The following is a 20,631-nucleotide window of genomic DNA, read 5'->3' on the forward strand; positions in this document are numbered from 1 at the left end:
TGAGAATGGTTATTCATTTTTGATTTACATTTACTCTGTGTGGAGTATGAAGGGAACCAGTCTCGTTGGAACTTTACCGCGCTGAGCAGATGGGACGTGAATTGTAAATTGTAGAATTCCCTCATCTTCCTTAGTCTCAGCATCCGTATGGCTTGCAAATTGTAGAAGCCTCGGAGGTGTAACCAGAGAAGGTTCCCATTGTTTTCATTCTGGTGGGATATGCTATATGCCATTAGAGTGAAAACTTAGTCTTTTGCTAGCAGTTGCCGCTAGGGCATCTATGCCATTTCGTTCGTTGCAATTCGGGACTGCACGCTGAGGTTTGTTTTGGTTGGATCAGGGAGAGCAGCATATGTGCCTCCTGATGAGAGACTAATAAGTTTCGAAACCGGTAGAGGTGCTTGCAGCACTCTCTGATTGGACTGGAATATGGTTCGGCTGTATTTTCGTTTTGCAACGAAATTGAGAATGGTTATTCATTTTTGATTTACATTTACTCTGTGTGGAGTATGAAGGGAACCAGTCTCGTTGGAACTTTACCGCGCTGAGCAGATGGGACGTGAATTGTAAATTGTAGAATTCCCTCATCTTCCTTAGTCTCAGCATCCGTATGGCTTGCAAATTGTAGAAGCCTCGGAGGTGTAACCAGAGAAGGTTCCCATTGTTTTCATTCTGGTGGGATATGCTATATGCCATTAGAGTGAAAACTTAGTCTTTTGCTAGCAGTTGCCGCTAGGGCATCTATGCCATTTCGTTCGTTGCAATTCGGGACTGCACGCTGAGGTTTGTTTTGGTTGGATCAGGGAGAGCAGCATATGTGCCTCCTGATGAGAGACTAATAAGTTTCGAAACCGGTAGAGGTGCTTGCAGCACTCTCTGATTGGACTGGAATATGGTTCGGCTGTATTTTCGTTTTGCAACGAAATTGAGAATGGTTATTCATTTTTGATTTACATTTACTCTGTGTGGAGTATGAAGGGAACCAGTCTCGTTGGAACTTTACCGCGCTGAGCAGATGGGACGTGAATTGTAAATTGTAGAATTCCCTCATCTTCCTTAGTCTCAGCATCCGTATGGCTTGCAAATTGTAGAAGCCTCGGAGGTGTAACCAGAGAAGGTTCCCATTGTTTTCATTCTGGTGGGATATGCTATATGCCATTAGAGTGAAAACTTAGTCTTTTGCTAGCAGTTGCCGCTAGGGCATCTATGCCATTTCGTTCGTTGCAATTCGGGACTGCACGCTGAGGTTTGTTTTGGTTGGATCAGGGAGAGCAGCATATGTGCCTCCTGATGAGAGACTAATAAGTTTCGAAACCGGTAGAGGTGCTTGCAGCACTCTCTGATTGGACTGGAATATGGTTCGGCTGTATTTTCGTTTTGCAACGAAATTGAGAATGGTTATTCATTTTTGATTTACATTTACTCTGTGTGGAGTATGAAGGGAACCAGTCTCGTTGGAACTTTACCGCGCTGAGCAGATGGGACGTGAATTGTAAATTGTAGAATTCCCTCATCTTCCTTAGTCTCAGCATCCGTATGGCTTGCAAATTGTAGAAGCCTCGGAGGTGTAACCAGAGAAGGTTCCCATTGTTTTCATTCTGGTGGGATATGCTATATGCCATTAGAGTGAAAACTTAGTCTTTTGCTAGCAGTTGCCGCTAGGGCATCTATGCCATTTCGTTCGTTGCAATTCGGGACTGCACGCTGAGGTTTGTTTTGGTTGGATCAGGGAGAGCAGCATATGTGCCTCCTGATGAGAGACTAATAAGTTTCGAAACCGGTAGAGGTGCTTGCAGCACTCTCTGATTGGACTGGAATATGGTTCGGCTGTATTTTCGTTTTGCAACGAAATTGAGAATGGTTATTCATTTTTGATTTACATTTACTCTGTGTGGAGTATGAAGGGAACCAGTCTCGTTGGAACTTTACCGCGCTGAGCAGATGGGACGTGAATTGTAAATTGTAGAATTCCCTCATCTTCCTTAGTCTCAGCATCCGTATGGCTTGCAAATTGTAGAAGCCTCGGAGGTGTAACCAGAGAAGGTTCCCATTGTTTTCATTCTGGTGGGATATGCTATATGCCATTAGAGTGAAAACTTAGTCTTTTGCTAGCAGTTGCCGCTAGGGCATCTATGCCATTTCGTTCGTTGCAATTCGGGACTGCACGCTGAGGTTTGTTTTGGTTGGATCAGGGAGAGCAGCATATGTGCCTCCTGATGAGAGACTAATAAGTTTCGAAACCGGTAGAGGTGCTTGCAGCACTCTCTGATTGGACTGGAATATGGTTCGGCTGTATTTTCGTTTTGCAACGAAATTGAGAATGGTTATTCATTTTTGATTTACATTTACTCTGTGTGGAGTATGAAGGGAACCAGTCTCGTTGGAACTTTACCGCGCTGAGCAGATGGGACGTGAATTGTAAATTGTAGAATTCCCTCATCTTCCTTAGTCTCAGCATCCGTATGGCTTGCAAATTGTAGAAGCCTCGGAGGTGTAACCAGAGAAGGTTCCCATTGTTTTCATTCTGGTGGGATATGCTATATGCCATTAGAGTGAAAACTTAGTCTTTTGCTAGCAGTTGCCGCTAGGGCATCTATGCCATTTCGTTCGTTGCAATTCGGGACTGCACGCTGAGGTTTGTTTTGGTTGGATCAGGGAGAGCAGCATATGTGCCTCCTGATGAGAGACTAATAAGTTTCGAAACCGGTAGAGGTGCTTGCAGCACTCTCTGATTGGACTGGAATATGGTTCGGCTGTATTTTCGTTTTGCAACGAAATTGAGAATGGTTATTCATTTTTGATTTACATTTACTCTGTGTGGAGTATGAAGGGAACCAGTCTCGTTGGAACTTTACCGCGCTGAGCAGATGGGACGTGAATTGTAAATTGTAGAATTCCCTCATCTTCCTTAGTCTCAGCATCCGTATGGCTTGCAAATTGTAGAAGCCTCGGAGGTGTAACCAGAGAAGGTTCCCATTGTTTTCATTCTGGTGGGATATGCTATATGCCATTAGAGTGAAAACTTAGTCTTTTGCTAGCAGTTGCCGCTAGGGCATCTATGCCATTTCGTTCGTTGCAATTCGGGACTGCACGCTGAGGTTTGTTTTGGTTGGATCAGGGAGAGCAGCATATGTGCCTCCTGATGAGAGACTAATAAGTTTCGAAACCGGTAGAGGTGCTTGCAGCACTCTCTGATTGGACTGGAATATGGTTCGGCTGTATTTTCGTTTTGCAACGAAATTGAGAATGGTTATTCATTTTTGATTTACATTTACTCTGTGTGGAGTATGAAGGGAACCAGTCTCGTTGGAACTTTACCGCGCTGAGCAGATGGGACGTGAATTGTAAATTGTAGAATTCCCTCATCTTCCTTAGTCTCAGCATCCGTATGGCTTGCAAATTGTAGAAGCCTCGGAGGTGTAACCAGAGAAGGTTCCCATTGTTTTCATTCTGGTGGGATATGCTATATGCCATTAGAGTGAAAACTTAGTCACTTACATAATTGTTTAAGAGATCCAGCCATAGCCAAAACTAGCATACTAAACAGTACAGTTGAGTACAGCAAAAAAAAGCCACTAATTTCCATTTTTCACCCCCTTATCGATGCATTTTTTTCCAATCAAAATTTTTACTAAATTTTTAGGTTATCTTATGATGAAAATGAAATAATTGATGACTTGATGACCAATGACCACGCGACGCTACATAGATACTCGCGCGGCAAATTTGAAAATGAACGCAAATTGAATAGTAAATGGCCTCTCTTTAGAGTATGGAAAATTTTACCCCTCCAGGAGGACATTGTACTCTTTTCATAGAATATCTTGTGGTAACTTTCCAGCCATAATTTAATCAGATGTTCACGGAATAGAACTTTGATAGTAGAATTCCTGGAATGTTTTGTTGTTAGGGGAAACTTTTATTTTATTTATTCTTGAATATTTCCTGTTGTTAAACATTGTAACCAATAATTTACAAATAAGATTTTCATTACATTACATGAAATCAAAACATGTTTTGGATATTAAACTATATAGTTTTATAATTGTAATAATTTAATATACAATTTTGAATTAAGATTTAATCTTTCGATCTAATCGATTTAAACTACAGTAAAACTTGTGTTACCGGCCCCCTGCCAACACCGGCCACCTGTACTAACGGCCAGTTTAAAAATTCCCCACACTAATTACAGTAAAACCTGTCAGTAACGGCCGCTAAAAATGAAAAAGCTATTGGCCGATATAGAAAGGTGACCGGTATTGCCAGTTTTTGTAGTCTAGATATAATTGGTTTGGGGAATTTTTAAACTGGCCGTTAGTACAGGTGGCCAGTAACACAGGTTGTACTGTATATCTAGGCTACAAAAACTGGCAATAACGACCACTTTTCTATATCGGCCAATAGTTCTTTCATTTTAGTGGCCGTTAGTGACAGGTTTGACTGTATTTCATTAACGTAAAGTTAACGCAAGTTAATATTTTATTGAATTATTTTGCTATTTGATCTCGTAATTGGTATAATGTGTCCAATATAAGCGTTCATAAAACGTCCGTATTTCGTCCAGTATGGACGTCCAAAGTCGGACGTCCATATTTATTCCTTCCGAAGGACGTCCAACATGGGACGTCCGTTTATAGTCCATGGACGTTAGGACCAAAAATGGACCTATTTTGGACGTCCAAATGACGTCGTGTGCTATTAGGGAATTGTCCGTATTTCGTCCAGTATATATACGTCCATATTTGTTCCATCCGAAGGACGTCCAACGTCGGACGTCCATTTTTATTCCGTCCGAAGAATGTCCAACGTCGGACGTCCAAAGGACGTCCATATTTATTCCTTCCGAAGGACGTCCAACGTCGGACGTCCATATTTATTCCTTCCGAAGGACGTCCAACGTCGGACGTCCAAAGGACGTCCATTTTTATTCCGTCCGAAGGACGTCCAACGTCGGACGTCCAAAGGACGTCCATATTTATTCCTTCCGAAGGACGTCCAACGTCGGACGTCCAATGGACGTCCATTTTTATTCCGTCCGAAGGACGTCCAACGTCGGACGTCCAAAGGACGTCCATATTTATTCCTTCCGAAGGACGTCCAACATGGGACATCCAAAGGACGTCCATTTATAGTCCATGGACGTTAGGACCAAAAATGGACCTATTTTGGACGTCCATTGGACGTCGTGTGCTATTAGGGTGGAAGTGGTAAATTTTATTAATCTCACGAAATTGTAAAAAATGGCGTAAATCGCGCAACGATTTTATTTGACAGCTATACACGGTGTTTGGTAAAGAATGGCCCACAGATTGCTGAGGTAAAAATAGGTCGATTTAAGCTAACTTACCTTGGAACAAAAGTTGATAATAACCGAAATACAGGGTGTCAAAGTAAAACTTTTATTTTATTTATTCTTGAATATTTCCTAACATGCATGGGATAATAACAAGAAACTAGGTAAGCGGGGGTTTCTTGGGACAAGAAATCTAAATTCACCACCAAAAAATTTCAGCGCTCATTTAATAGGTTCAATTTTTTTATTACCCACTTTATATACTTCTTAAATCAAAACTTTTATTCTCTTAATATTTTTACTTAAAAAAGGTATACTACATAGGTCTGGATCCTGCGTATGAAAAAAAAGTTGATTAATAGCAAGCTGAAAATTTGTTAATAGCTTAAGGGTGTCTAGTCGGACAAACTTTGATATATGGGAACACTGGAACAGGGGAAGTTTTAGTTGTGGAACAGGTTAAAAATTTGGAACGGTCAGACCACGAAAACGGCACATGTATTTTGTCCGACAGAACAGACTTGAACTCTCCGAACAGAGATTAAACTCCCATGCAAAAATCAGATTGCTATTTATCACCAAATGGGCGTTTTAATGAGTGGAAGATGTAGAACATGTCAAATGACAGGAATTATGACAGGTGATAAATAGCAGTCTGATTTTTGCATGAGAGTTTAATCTCTGTTCGGAGAGTTTAAGTCTGTTCTGTCGAACAAAATAAATGTGCCGTCTTCGTGGTCTGACCGTTCCAAATTTTCAACCTGTTCCACAATTAAAACTGTCCCTGTTCCAGTGTTCCCATATATCAAAGTTTATCCGACTAGACACCCTTAAGCTATTAACAAATTTTCAGCTTGCTATTAATCAACTTTTTTTTCCTACGCAGGATCCAGACCTAACATTCATCTTGCTAAACTCAACCGTTTTTGAGATAAACGCATTTCAAATCTGCGAGGCAACAAAATTTTTTGCATCATATCATTGTAGTTACACCCGAAAAACAACTTAAAAGCATAAACATTTCCAAAAATATATCGCAAATTTCTTCAAATGGAATTTGCCATGTAATGAGATAAATATGAGAACTGGCACAGTTATTATGGTTTCAAGTTTATTTTTCGTGTCTAACTACAATGATATTATGCAAAAAATTATGTTGTATCGCAGATTTAAAATGCGTGTATCTCGAAAACCGTTGACTTTAGTGAGATGAATGTAGTATACCTTTTTTTAGTAAAAATATTAAGAGAATAAAAGTTTTGATTCAAAAACTATATAGAATGGGGGATAAAATATCATTTTTGGTAGTGAATTTAGATTTCTCAACCCAAAAAACCCCGGTTAACCAAATTTCGTGTTGATATCCCGTGTCTGCCAGGAAATATTCAAGAATAAACAAAATAAAAGTTTAACTTTGACTATTACTACTTTACCTGTATTACTTACTAAGGTAATTTAGCTTAAATCGACCTATTTTAAGATCATGACTCTAAGGTTAGGCTATGGCCCATTATTTACCAAACACCCTGTATATATAACTGACTGTATTTGAGGTAAATTGCAAAACTTGCAAACGGAAGTTACACTCTTTACTCTCAGTTTAAATTATTTGAATCAAAATCTATAGATTCGAATCGTAACAAATTTAAAAACATCAATAATTATTGATTATTACAGAGGTTTTAATATGTATCTTAAACAACCAGCCTAAAAAATAGCAGATGGCTGTTGAAAACTTACTACGAACGGAAGTGTAGAAATTTATATGTGATCAATCAGACAACAAACGACAGAATCTGATTTACAGAAAAGTGTTTTAGGCCTGGATCCCGCGTACCAAAAAAAATTGACTAATAGCAAGCTGAAAATTTGTTAATAGTTTAACGGTGTCTAGCCGGACAAACTTTGATGTACGGGAATACTGGAACAGGGGAAGTTTTAATTGTGGAACAGTTTTAAAAATTTGGAACGTCAGATTAGGAAAACGTCCCATGTATTTTGTCGGACAGAACATCCAATTGATTTGTTACCCTTTCATTAAACTCCCATGAAAAAATCAGACTGCTATTACTAGCCAACATGATTCCTGTCATTTGACATATTCTTCGTGTTCCACTCATTAAAATGTCCAGTTGGTCATAAACACCAGTCTGATTTTTGCATGAGAGTTTAATGAAATGGTAACAAATCAATTGGAAGTTCTGTCCGACAAAATACATGGACCGTTTTCGTAGTCTGACGTTCCAAATTTTTAACCTGTTCCACAATTAAAACTTCCCCTATTCCAGTGTTCCCATATATCAAAGTTTGTCCGACTAGACACCTTTAAGCTATGTCAAAAAGTGCGCAATAAATAGGTACCTTTTAAATTTTATTTGCATATCTCGCGTTGCACATGTTTTAGAGCAATAAATAAATTCTAGGGTGCTATGTATTAAGAGTATAAGTCAAAGTCAAAAATGAAAATTTTTCATTAGGACTTTTCAAAGTCTTTTTTACCACTGACGAAATAACTATTACAACTAAATATCAAAACGGTAATGAAGTATGATTCATAAATTAGTAATTAACTATTTTACTTTCTACTTTGGTAATACCTTATTAATTATACCGGGTGTCCACCTTACATTTTCCCCCATTTTAACTGCCTATAACTTCTAAACGGCTCAAGATAGAAATATGCGGTTTTCACTGAAATGTTTTATTTTAGTAAAAGTTTTTTCTGAATGGTTTTTTATATCGCTTTCAAATACGAAATAAAAAATGGCGGATTTTTGAAAAAAACTTTGTTGACTTTTTTTTAATGGAACAACTTAAAAGCATAAACATTTCCAAAAATATATCGCAAATTTCTTCAAATGGAATTTGCCATGTAATGAGATAAATATGAGAACTGGCACAGTTATTATGGTTTCAAGTTTATTTTTCGTGTCTAACTACAATGATATTATGCAAAAAATTATGTTGTATCGCAGATTTAAAATGCGTGTATCTCGAAAACCGTTGACTTTAGTGAGATGAATGTAGTATACCTTTTTTTAGTAAAAATATTAAGAGAATAAAAGTTTTGATTCAAAAACTATATAGAATGGGGGATAAAATATCATTTTTGGTAGTGAATTTAGATTTCTCAACCCAAAAAACCCCGGTTAACCAAATTTCGTGTTGATATCCCGTGTCTGCCAGGAAATATTCAAGAATAAACAAAATAAAAGTTTAACTTTGACTATTACTACTTTACCTGTATTACTTACTAAGGTAATTTAGCTTAAATCGACCTATTTTAAGATCATGACTCTAAGGTTAGGCTATGGCCCATTATTTACCAAACACCCTGTATATATAACTGACTGTATTTGAGGTAAATTGCAAAACTTGCAAACGGAAGTTACACTCTTTACTCTCAGTTTAAATTATTTGAATCAAAATCTATAGATTCGAATCGTAACAAATTTAAAAACATCAATAATTATTGATTATTACAGAGGTTTTAATATGTATCTTAAACAACCAGCCTAAAAAATAGCAGATGGCTGTTGAAAACTTACTACGAACGGAAGTGTAGAAATTTATATGTGATCAATCAGACAACAAACGACAGAATCTGATTTACAGAAAAGTGTTTTAGGCCTGGATCCCGCGTACCAAAAAAAATTGACTAATAGCAAGCTGAAAATTTGTTAATAGTTTAACGGTGTCTAGCCGGACAAACTTTGATGTACGGGAATACTGGAACAGGGGAAGTTTTAATTGTGGAACAGTTTTAAAAATTTGGAACGTCAGATTAGGAAAACGTCCCATGTATTTTGTCGGACAGAACATCCAATTGATTTGTTACCCTTTCATTAAACTCCCATGAAAAAATCAGACTGCTATTACTAGCCAACATGATTCCTGTCATTTGACATATTCTTCGTGTTCCACTCATTAAAATGTCCAGTTGGTCATAAACACCAGTCTGATTTTTGCATGAGAGTTTAATGAAATGGTAACAAATCAATTGGAAGTTCTGTCCGACAAAATACATGGACCGTTTTCGTAGTCTGACGTTCCAAATTTTTAACCTGTTCCACAATTAAAACTTCCCCTATTCCAGTGTTCCCATATATCAAAGTTTGTCCGACTAGACACCTTTAAGCTATGTCAAAAAGTGCGCAATAAATAGGTACCTTTTAAATTTTATTTGCATATCTCGCGTTGCACATGTTTTAGAGCAATAAATAAATTCTAGGGTGCTATGTATTAAGAGTATAAGTCAAAGTCAAAAATGAAAATTTTTCATTAGGACTTTTCAAAGTCTTTTTTACCACTGACGAAATAACTATTACAACTAAATATCAAAACGGTAATGAAGTATGATTCATAAATTAGTAATTAACTATTTTACTTTCTACTTTGGTAATACCTTATTAATTATACCGGGTGTCCACTTATATTTTCCCCCATTTTAACTGCCTATAACTTCTAAACGGTTCAAGATAGAAATATACGGTTTTCGCTGAAATGTTTTATTTTAGTAAAAGTTTTGTCTGAATGGATTGAATTTTTTATGTCGCTTTCAAATACAAAATAAAAAATGGCGGATTTTTGAAAAAAACTTTGTTGACTTTTTTTTAATGGAACACCCAGTATATTTTTTTGTAAATTGAAAGAAAGACCATTCACCTATCCAGCGATATAAAGTTTTTCAAAATCGGTTGTCAAATGACTGAGTAATTAATTTTTAAAATGAGGGGTGCAACGTGGATATCACATACCTAAATAACATAACTGAGCAAAATGATATTATTTTATGTGATTTCCACATTGCATCTCTCATTTTAAAAATTAATTGCTCAGTCATTTGGCAACCGATTTTAAAAATTTTATATCGCTGGATAGGTAAATGACCGTTTTTTTAAAACACCAAAAATATACTGGGTGTTTTAATAAAAAAAGTCAACAACGTTTTTTTTTTTTCAAAAATCCGCCATTTTTTGTTTAAAAGCGATATAAAAAATGGTCATTTACCTAAAAACTTGAAAAAACGGTCATTTATCTATCTAGCGATATAAAATTTTTTAAAATCGGTTTTGAGAGATGCATTGTGGAAATCACATAACTTGCTTAGTTATGTTATTTAGGTATGTGATATCCACGTTGCACCTCTCATTTTAAAAATTAATTACTCAGTGATTTGAAAACCGATTTTGAAAATCTTTATATCACTAAATAGGTGAATGACCTTTCTTTCAATTTACAGAAGAATATACTGGGTGTTCCATTAAAAAAAAGTCAACAAAGTTTTTTTCAAAAATCCGCCATTTTTTATTTCGTATTTGAAAGCGATATAAAAAACCATTCAGAAAAAACTTTTACTAAAATAAAACATTTCAGTGAAAACCGCATATTTCTATCTTGAGCCGTTTAGAAGTTATAGGCAGTTAAAATGGGGGAAAATGTAAGGTGGACACCCGGTATAATTCAAAATATAAAAGAATAACGAAAAATCTTTTTTATGACTTATACACTTAGTACATAGCACGTTAGAATTGTCAGTTTGTGAGAAAAATTGAAACAGCCTGTATCTCGGACACGAAGCATTTGCGGATATATAAAGCAAACTGTCTTTATTTGTCATGTGTAGTTAACCACTTAAAGTTTGTCACAATTATTTTAGTAACACCATCTATACCCAGTGTGGAAACCACTTTGAAATAAAACTGTTTGTGTCCTAATTTTAGAACATTATAAAAGCGTTGAAACCCATCATCCATAAAATTTAAATGGACAGGGTGATTCACCTAAGTCTCGCATAGTCCATCATCTTTATTTTTAATGAAACACCAGGTATACTTTCGTATTGTTAAAAGGTTCTTAACAATCTCAACGATCTAGATTCTAGATAATAAAGTTTCTATCATAGAAAGTTTACATGTTTATGTTAATTTGATTGTGATGTTTAAATTACTGTACAATATTTAAAGGGTTAACCCTTTATAACCAACGTTAACACGTTGGATATACGTTAAGTATAACCAACTTTGTATTTTTCAACCTTAGTCAAAATTTCAATTTAACGTTTCTTTCATTAAAATGGTAAAACTCATTTCAAGTTAACAACACTGATGATGAACCTTTTCGTTCAAAAACTTTCTGTGATGTAGCCATTTAAGGGATTTTTAAATAAAATATATCGTTTATAAAAGGTTTTACTAATTTTTGGTGATTAATGGTATACAGTTAGATATATGGAAATTATTTTCTTTGTGGATATTGAAATTAATAATTTATCACGCCTTGAATAATAGTATTTTTTCTACAACCACTACTCAAAATGCACTTTTCTGCACAGTTTTATGTTAACAAACTTGATATTTTCTGACAGTATAAGATATATGACATGACTGTGCATAAAAGTGACGTTTCTGTGCCGGAATAGTTATTTTTCTACAACCACTATTCAAAGTGCACTTTTCTGCACGGTTTTATGTTAGCAAACTTGATATTTTCTCACAGTATAAGATATTTGACATTAGTGTGCAGAAAAGTGACGTTTCTGTGCCGCAAAGTGACGTTTCTGTGCCGCAAAGTTCTTTTCTGCACAGTTGACTACCTCATTCTGAGTAACGTTATATTCTGTTTACATCCGTGGACTACCGCATTCTGAGTAACGTTATATTCTGTTTATATCCGTGGTTAAACTTTAGACAAATATATAACCTATAAGACAATTATTATATTTAACTATAGCATAGAAACTAAATTATGGATGTTACAACTATTTTATTTTACAATTTTATTCTTATTAAACATTTTATAATTATCAAATAACCAATAAGGATTTAGCAACCTGTGCAAGAGACGTCGAATGAAGTAGGTTTTGTGTAAATCCGTGACTGCATAAATAAAATGTCAATAATGTGTAATAATTGTTTAAATTTAAACAAATTAAGGCAGTGCATTAATTTTTTAACTGATTTCTGTGCAATTTATTTAGGTATAAGGAATTTAAATTGATTAGTAGGTATTAATTAAATACAGTTTAAAATTTATCACATAGGTACCTATTATAATTAATCGTCGTTTGGAAATTGTGATTTTTATTTTTTAGGAAAAACTGTGCTTGTAGAAAAAGTATAGTGTGAAACACGTGCAGAAAGGTAATTTCTCACTCGTTTGAATTGCGGCACTCGCTTGCGCTCGTACCGCAACTTTTCAAACTCGTGAGAAATTAGTACCTTTCTGCACTTGTTGCACAATATACTATTATGAAACAGTTCGTGAAGTATGCTTTTTGCGAACGCACGCGATGTTTAGAGCACGAGCGACGATCGGAGCGAGTGCTATACACCGCGTAAGTTCGCAAGAAGTACTTCACGCACAGTTTCATACAATATTTTATCTATGATGAACAAATATAAAAACTGTACCTCTTCGTCACTGGAATTAATTTCTATTCTACAATTTTTAGAACTTTGACATTTAAAAATTCTAACTTCTTTCAAACCACAAAACTGTCAAAACTTTTGTCGTAATTTATTGCTCATTATGTCTTGTCATCACCATGATAACGCGAAAGTTAAGGATATTTGAGTATATGAAAGTGTGTCAAAAACAGTGCGAAAAAGTAAGTCCAATTTAAAATACATTGTTACTTCACGCACACTTTACCACACTGCTATGTATAATGACAGTTTTCACAAACTAAAAACTTTTACATAATATGACATAGAGTAGATAAAGTTCTTTTCTGCACAGTTGACTACCTCATTCTGAGTAACGTTATATTCTGTTTACATCCGTGGTTAAAGTTTATACAGTGTCGCTCTTAGCGTCTACAGGGTGTTTGAAAAAAGTTACACAGTTTCTAGGATAGGTAAAAAACTGAAAAATATTTGAGGTTTGCTTAGTAAAGCAATTTGGTAATGCCACCCGTTTTCAAGATACAGGGCGTTGAAGAAAAAAAATTACACATTTTTTAAGATTTTGCAGAAATTACTGGTAAAATCTTAAAATTACTGGAGTAATGAAATTTGGTGGGTATTAAGAGGTAATTATTGTGCATTTTTTGACATACAATTATAAATTTTATATTCAGCATTGGCGGTAATGGTCAGAATGTTTTAAAGAACAAGAGGAGGAGAAAGATAGGAGAATTTCGTAACTATCTTTCACCTTTTAATCCGCTTACTTCACAGTATTTCAATTTTCCCCATTTAAACACACACCTTTATCTACATATACATTCATCTAGGCCATCTATTTGAAGAATAGATTAAACAGCACTTGGAAGAATATGTATCCGTCTAATCTTTACTTATTCTCATCTCATTTGATTCCAATTCGATCTATATTTACCTGAATACATTACCGAAAGAGCAGGATTCCCATAATAACAAATTATTTGAGTTTATATTTTTTATCTCCCTTCATTATTCGCGAAATAACAATACTTACCTAATTTTAGAACCGTTCGAGTTGGAAATCCCTTTAGATTGTCTCTTTCTCGATTACAAAGTCGTTTTCAATCTACTTGACAAATCCCTAAATTCTACAGCTTATATAAGATTCCTCTTCTCTACCGCAGTAAGAGTATAATTTTTTCTTCGGAATTTTGTAAGCATTTCGTAAGAGTGCCGATATTACATTTTGAAATTTAATATTTTTTCGAGTGTTGCCGTAAAAAGACTTCAATTTTGAATACACGTTTTACATCAAAGATTTCTTTCATTTACTGATTTAGTTCAACTACAAAGTAAAGAGTATTATTTACCATAATATATTTTTGAATAATTTTAAACATAAAATGTACGAAAATTCTTATTGCATACAAATATTGTAATACACTGCGAGGATAAGTTAATGATATAAAAAATGTATGCTCATTTTCATAGTTGATTTCAGCAGTGAAATTTGTACACTCCATAAAAAATGTATAGGGTTTTGTTCCCTTAAACCCCATCCCAAGCTTTCGTGTATTTTCCAATTAAATTATTATTATGGTACCATTAGTTAAACAAAATGTTTTTAAAACTTTTTTACCTCTTAGTATTTTTTCGATAAGCCAGTTTTTATCGAGATGGGGCTTCTTTTTTAATATATTTACATAAAAATTTTAAAGAGTTTTGTACCTTTAAACCCCTAAAATGTTTGTGTACGTTCCAATTAAACTATTGTTGTGGTGCCACCATTAGTTAAACACAGTGTTTTTAAAACTTTTTGCCCTTAGTATTTTTTCGATAGGACACATTTTTTGGAGATGTGATATATTTTTTAATATGTTTCCAAATATACCTAAAAATGTAAATTATAAATAAATTTTCAGATTATTAACATGTTTCTATATTCGTAATTAACCATATAGGTATACAAATATGTGGTGGATTCGACAAATATTTAAAATATCTCGATAAACACTGGCTTATCGAAAAAGTACTAAGAGGCCAAAAATTAGTTTTAAAAACATTGTGTTTAACTAACGGTACCAAAATAATAATTTAATTGGAACGTAGACAAAAGTTTGGGGGGTTTAGGGGAACAAAACCTACATAAAATTTTTATGGGGTGCCAAATTTCACTAAAATTTTTTTAAAGATGTTCCTGCCATAAAAATGCCGCATGTCTATTTTTAATAAAAAGTCTATAATAGTTTTCGACATATTGGAAAAAATCTATTTTCATTTTGTCACTTCAAAGGGCTATAACTTTTTTTTTGCACAATTGTAGTAAGGTAAGTAAGGTTTAATTGAACTATTTTTGTCCCAGAATGCGTGATTTAATTTATGACCTGCCTTTTTGTTACACCCTGTATATTCATTAAAGAAAAATAAGTTTTTCAAAGAGCTGAGAAATTCTCGATCACATAATTTTAAGTGACAGAAGTTATGAAAATGTGAAATATTAAAACTAATAATACAAAAAGAGACCCAGACGGAGATCTGGAAGAAGAAGATACTTTTGGGTAAAGAACCTGAGGACATGGTTTTAATTAAATTCTACAGAGCTGTTCCGCGCTGGTGTCAATAAAGAAGATTAGCCATAATGTTCGTTCGGTAAAAAATCTTCTTCACAGAAGAAGAGGAAGGAGAAGCAAAATAGATCATATTCTCTCATCAAATACAGTTAGATTTAAATAATGAAAACTTAAATGCAAGTAAAAAAAATTCTGAAGCTTCATTTATAATAATAGTTCTGAATAGATCTGTCAACGAAAGTGATACATTTTATTAATCTCATGAAAATCGTAACAAATCGCAACAATTGAGCATTCTTGTATTTATTTAACAGTTTTATAGAAACTGACTTCATTTGCAGCTAAATTCAAAAATTTCGTACGACTTCACCTTTTAAACGCATTTTGATTTTTGTCGATAGGACACTGTGATCAAAAAATATCGAATTTTTATCATCGTATTGATACAAATTTAATTTAATTTATTTATTTTGCGCGTGTAACTAACATTCAAAATGGCCGGTCGCTTCAAGCGTTGTTTCTAACAGTACAGTTCATTCTAGAAAAAAAGTGCTAATAAACATTTTTGTTCAAAATTGTCTCACGTGCATTTTTTTTGTTTACACCATTTTTTTCTACGGCATACAGATTCTGGTTAAATCGATGTTTCCCCATTCCCCCCTCTATGAAAGGGAAAGGAAGGGGGTAGGAGTAGCAAACTTTTTGGAGCATCTTTTTGGAGTCACAAAATTTACATTCTCAGAAAAATTCAGCTTGTTAGTCAAGTTTTTAGAGATAAAATCTCTGCCGACTCTACTAATTATACTTATTACATTTTATTGTTGTCTTCAGCATCGAACGAAATCAATAATTTACTAGAGTTAATGTTATAACCCTTTTTGAGGTGTAAAGTTCGTGCACATAGTGCACAGTAAAGTGCACATAGTCAACATAGGCCAGTTGTAATAGAAGTTGGAATCAAAATACCAATAATAACATCTTTCCCTCGACCTAGGTGGAACTTTAAAAAAGCAGACTGGGCGACTTTTACTGCCAGATTGGACATATGTCTGGGATGGATAACCCCAACACGTGCAAACTATATGAGACTTGTTGGCGCGGTTATGTCTACAGCGAAGAAAACTATACCCAGAGGATATCGTAGAGATTATGTCCCAGGATGGGATGAAAAATGCGAGAAATTGTATCAAGAATACAACGAAAGCCAAGACCGAGAAATGGCGGACGAACTACTGCACAGTTTGGATGCAGCCAGACGACAAAAATGGATGGAAACTGTGAAAAAACTAGACTTTAGTAAATCAAGCAGAAAAGCATGGTCCTTACTTGGTAGTAGCAGACACTTATCTAGAGACAAAGTACCAGTAGTTCCCAACAGAGTGGCCTCCCACATTGTAGCAAACTCAAGGGCACTTAGAGATTGTGACCACACCACCAAAGTAAAACAAGAACTAAAAATACTAAAGTCTGCATACCCGCCTACATCTGAATACTCTGACGAGTTTACTCCAGAAGAGCTTACCTCAGCAATATCAGAAATTAAGTAGGGAAAGGCAACCGGCTTCGATATAATACATCCAGAATTTTTACTCCATTGTGGCAGATATGCTAGGAAATGGTTGGCTGATTTCTACACAGATATGTTAAAATCAGGAGAAATACCCCATTCACTAAAAAAGGCCTCGATTATAGCCATATTAAAACCAGGGAAAGCAAATGATCAACCCGAAAACTACCGACCGACTGCACTGCTGAGCTGTGTTTATAAACTGATGGAACGCTTAATCCACAACAGAATTAGAAACAACATATTTGGGTTGATACCTATTGAGCAAGCAGGGTTCAGACCTAACCGCAGCTGTACATATCAGATTCTATCTCTAACAACACATACTGAAGCAGGTTTCAACGAAAGCAAAAAACATCCGTTGCTTTCATTGACCTATCAGCTGCATACGACACCGTCTGGAGACAAGGACTAATCTGAAAACTGATCCGTGCCATCCCGTGCCAAAAGGTAACCAAACTCATTGATAGCATGCTCACCGACAGACCTTTTCACGTCACAATGGGCAACTTAGAAAGTGTCCAAATGAAGCTTAGCAATGGACTGCCAAAAGTATGTGTTTTGGCACCCTTACTCTTTAATCTATACATCGCGGACCTACCTAGGACCACTTCGCAAAAATTTGGCTACGCTGACGATTGGGCCATTGCAGCAAGACATAATAACATGGATATTACAGAAACAATACTGACGGATGACCTTGCTGTTATGGGTGAATACTTTCGCAAATAGAGGCTACGGCCCAATGCAACAAAAACTGAAGTGTGCTGTTTCCATCTGAATAATGACCAAGCCAACAAAAAACTCTTCGTTCACTTTGAAAACAGACTACTCACTCATAACTCAACACCAAAATTTCTTGGAGTGACTCTTGATAGAACTTTAAGTTTTAAGGAACACCTACAAAGAACGGCAGAAAAACTGAAGACGCGAAATAATATAATCCAAAAGCTATGTGGCACCACATGGGGGTCCTCAGCCTCCGTATTCAGATCATCCACTCTCGGAGTCGTATACTCGGCGGCTGAATATGCTTCGCCGGTATGCCTCACTAGCAAACACACAAAGATTATTGACACCCAATTGAACCAGACAATGCGAATGATCTCAGGTACAATTTGACCGACGCCTAACTACTGGCTTCCCATTCTGAGTCACATTCTACCGCCGAAACGAAGAAGAAGTCATTCTCTTCTCAGAGAATATCGAAAAATCGAGGCTAACCATCAACTACCCGTCCACCATGATAAGCTTAATATCGAAATGTACAGACTGCGCTCCAGATATCCTCCATTACTAAGGGCCACCTCCTTACATCAGGAAAATTTCGACCTCATCAACGCTTGGAGAAGACAATGGGAGAGCGACTCACCACAGGAAGCACACCAGATGGACTGTATCGATCAGAAACCGCCAGGCTTTGAACTGCCCCGCAATACATGGACGGCGCTGAACAGAATAAGAACAGGTACCGGTAGATGTGTTGACAGCTTGCATAGATGGGGAAAGGCACTTACTCCTGAGTGTGACTGTGGTGCGCAACGGCAGACCGTCCGTCACATTATTGAGGAATGCCCCCGAAGGCGGTACCCTATAGTTTGTGATGAATTCCTGAATGCGACCGAAAATGTTTTTGAACATTACACATATACATTAGATGTTCGTTTGTGATACTTCATGTAACGTTTTATATACTTTTTTAAATTATGTGTTCTTGTTGAATCTATGCCATACGATAAATAAATATAACCCTTTTTTAGTTAAACTTTTATACTTACGGATTCATAACAACAACTATAACTGCATTATCTAGTCGTTTAAAAGCAACCACCTTTACATCTTCGTCACACTGGCTGGAATATATTCTGGCTGAATATCTGGGAACAAATTTAGAGAAGTGTCCAAGGGCATAATACATGGGCTGTTTATAAAATTCTTGACCTGTTGAATTGACGATGATTGGGGAATCAACAAAGTTGTCGATGTACGTTGGTCCACCCTTTAAGTCAAGAGCCATATTCCAATCGATCCAGCCGATGACCCATCGGTTGATCACCTAAAAATATCCAATAATACATAATATGAAGATGATTTGCATAAGTGAAACAATCCTAAGCTTAAGTGTCTTAACACTTTTTTCTTCCACCTTGTACAATGTTTTAATTGGCCTCTTACAAAGATTCGAAAGAGAAACACTTAAGCATTGCGTCTTAAAATATTGAAAGAAAATTACTTTAGTGCCTCTTCAAGTAGAAAAAACAAAATCCAACTGTTTATTTACATAGACAAGAGACGTTAAGGTAGCCGATGAATCTTGAGATCTAATGTTAGGAGAATTAGCATCGCGGTTACGGATTTTTTCGTTTTAGACTCATTTACATCATCGGGGAGTGAAGTGTCTTGGTCTGGAATTTTTTCAGTTAAGTGGTGCTCGGATTGTCCCATTACTTTTAATTCCCGCTAAGCGCCTCTGGGTGTCAAGTAAAAAATTCGGTCTTCATTTGCTCCCCCGAAATAGGAGTGGAATTAGAAGTTTGTCTGTAAAAAATAAACAAAAGCTAAAACACCCAGAAATTGGCCTCGGAAACGGGACTGTTTTAACCAAATACGAACACGGCAACAAAAATGGACATTGAATATTGGTTTTAGGAATATACAAGGAATTAGAAATAAACAAAGACAAATTCTTATGGAAGTAGAAAAAAGAAAAGAAAGAAACTTGGACCTGATTATCCTAACAAAGAAGGAAAACGCCTGTGAAGATCTTAAGAATTATGTACACTGCTACACGGGAGTATCAAAAAGTGAAAGAGCGAAAGCAAGGATATCAGTATTGATTAACAAACGATGGAAAAATCAAATAAAATCATGGGAAGCTATAAAGAAAAGAATAATAAAATTGACCATCCCAATTAGAGGAAGAACGATTACAATTCTAGGCGTATATTATGCTCCCAATGATGATGCCCAGATAGCAGTAAAAAATAATTTTGAAGAAAGATCAAATAGAACAGGTTCCGAATATGCACGAATTGATTATAGCACGAGATTTGAATTCCAGAGTAGGCAAACAGGACCATAACAATGTGGTGGGAAAATATGGAGAAGAGATAATTAAAGACAATGGGATAAGGTTGATTAATCTATGCGGGGAGTATGAACTTAAAATATAAAACACGTTCTTTGAACATAAGTATATCCATAAATTTACTTGGTACCAACATACACGTAGACTTAAGTAAATCATTGACTATCTAATTTCGAGACCAAATGCAAAATTTAGCATCCAGGATGTTAGAACTTTCAGAGGAGGGGCTGATTGCGGATCAGACCACTGCTTAATAATCGGTAAAATTTATGTTCCATTTATACCGAAACAAAATAACTCCGAAGAAAGAGAACACAAATGGAATTCATATGATCTAGAAATAGAAAAATATAATATTAACAGCTTACATCATGAAACTACACAATATCTGTACCGTAACAAACCTGAACAGAAATTAATTAAGAACAAAGAACAACCGAAGAAGAATATAATTACATAAAAACATGCATAAAACAAGCAGCACAAGAAGCACTAGGAAACTTAGAAAACGGAAAGAAACCAGAATGGTGGGATAAAGATATCGAGAAGAAAATAGAGAAGAAAAAACTACTTCACCTACAACGTCTACAAAATCAGGACAACATTGAGATTCAACAACAATACAGGGACCTAAATAGAGAAGTAAAAAGAGAAGTGATTAAAAGGAAAAATGCAACCTGGATCAAAAAATGTGAATACATGGATCAACAATTAGGAGGAACTAG

General features: G+C 35.6%; 1 protein-coding gene across 1 annotated transcript in view; it reads right to left on the reverse strand.

Moving 5' to 3' along the window:
- Window positions 1-20,631, reverse strand: part of LOC114331529 (putative glucosylceramidase 3) — a 164,308-nt gene that overhangs the window by 14,341 nt on the left and 129,336 nt on the right. The window contains exon 9 of the mRNA XM_028281122.2: window positions 18,597-18,874. Within this exon, the coding sequence (XP_028136923.1) occupies window positions 18,597-18,874 (278 nt within the window). The remainder of the gene's footprint in view (window positions 1-18,596; window positions 18,875-20,631) is intronic.

This window comes from Diabrotica virgifera, chromosome 1 (assembly GCF_917563875.1).
Source record: "Diabrotica virgifera virgifera chromosome 1, PGI_DIABVI_V3a".
Taxonomy (NCBI): domain Eukaryota; kingdom Metazoa; phylum Arthropoda; class Insecta; order Coleoptera; family Chrysomelidae; genus Diabrotica; species Diabrotica virgifera.